Source organism: Opisthorchis viverrini (assembly GCF_000715545.1).
Source record: "Opisthorchis viverrini unplaced genomic scaffold opera_v5_146, whole genome shotgun sequence".
In the NCBI taxonomy this organism is placed as follows: domain Eukaryota; kingdom Metazoa; phylum Platyhelminthes; class Trematoda; order Opisthorchiida; family Opisthorchiidae; genus Opisthorchis; species Opisthorchis viverrini.
The window spans coordinates 435678-436689 of NW_008751801.1; the positions used below are offsets into that span (position 1 = coordinate 435678).

The following is a 1012-nucleotide window of genomic DNA, read 5'->3' on the forward strand; positions in this document are numbered from 1 at the left end:
GGGTTCTACTTCACCTGTAGGATGTAGATGAGTGCCGGTTTGTGGCCACAACAGTTGTTGTTCGAAGTATTCGGCCCACCGGTGGAGGCGTTCTTCTTTGTTCGAGATGGTCGTTCCATTCTGGTATTTGGTAGTTTCACCCACAGGTGGTTTCCGGGGACCGGTCGTACGGATTAACTTAAGTAGTCTCCGGGATCGACCGGCTTTCTGAGCCTCTGACATTTCATTGGATTTCTGTGTCCACCATATTTCGCGGTCGGATCGCAAGGTCATTTTCGTTTGACGCCTAATAACTCTGCGGACCCGGTTATGTTCGGGACCGGCTGGGATATTTCTTCGAGATTCAAGTAGTGCCAACGATCGGTCTGCTATACAGTGCTTGAGTGCGCCTGGTTAGGTCGTGCCACAGGCAAAATTCCCAGCACCACGCAAAGAATTGGCAGTTTCATCCCAGTACGAGTTCACATCTGATGGTGGAGCCACAGGCATCCCAGCACCACGCAAAGAATTGGCAGTTTCATCCCAGTACGAGTTCACATCTGATGGTGGAGCATTTGGAAGAGATTGTTTGTAGCAATTCTTGTAAGTTCGTCCGACATTCGGATCTGTCAGTCTTTCACTTGCCATGCGATTTGTCCGCACCTTACGCGGCCCCGGGAAACGTAGGGCGAAGCGACTCCGGACGAGCGCGTGGTCAGAGCCCACAAATGTGTTCCAAAACGACCGGCAGGCAGTTATGGATCCGCGCCATCGGTAACTGATGGCATTGTGGTCGATTTGAGTTTGTGGCCGGTCTGTTGTTGAAGGACACCAAGTGGCCAGACGACTTCGGCTATTTCGGAAGTTCGTGCTACATAAAAACAGCCTGCGATCAGCACACAGCTGAAGCAATCGTTCCCCATTGTCCGTACGTACCGAGTCTAGTCCATGTCGACCTCCCAATTGAGTCTCAGATGCACTGAGCCTGCCCACTTGCGCATTCATACCTCCGGCAACCACCACGATGCCTGAG

General features: G+C 52.2%; 1 protein-coding gene across 1 annotated transcript in view; it reads right to left on the reverse strand.

Moving 5' to 3' along the window:
- T265_06742 (hypothetical protein) overlaps positions 1–273 on the reverse strand; it is a gene marked incomplete at both ends in the record, with an annotated part of 15461 nt that extends 15188 nt beyond the window's left edge. Inside the window, one exon of the mRNA XM_009172087.1 lies at positions 80–273. Coding sequence (XP_009170351.1) covers positions 80–273 — 194 coding nt within the window. The remainder of the gene's footprint in view (positions 1–79) is intronic.
- Positions 274–1012: the final 739 nt, after the last annotated feature.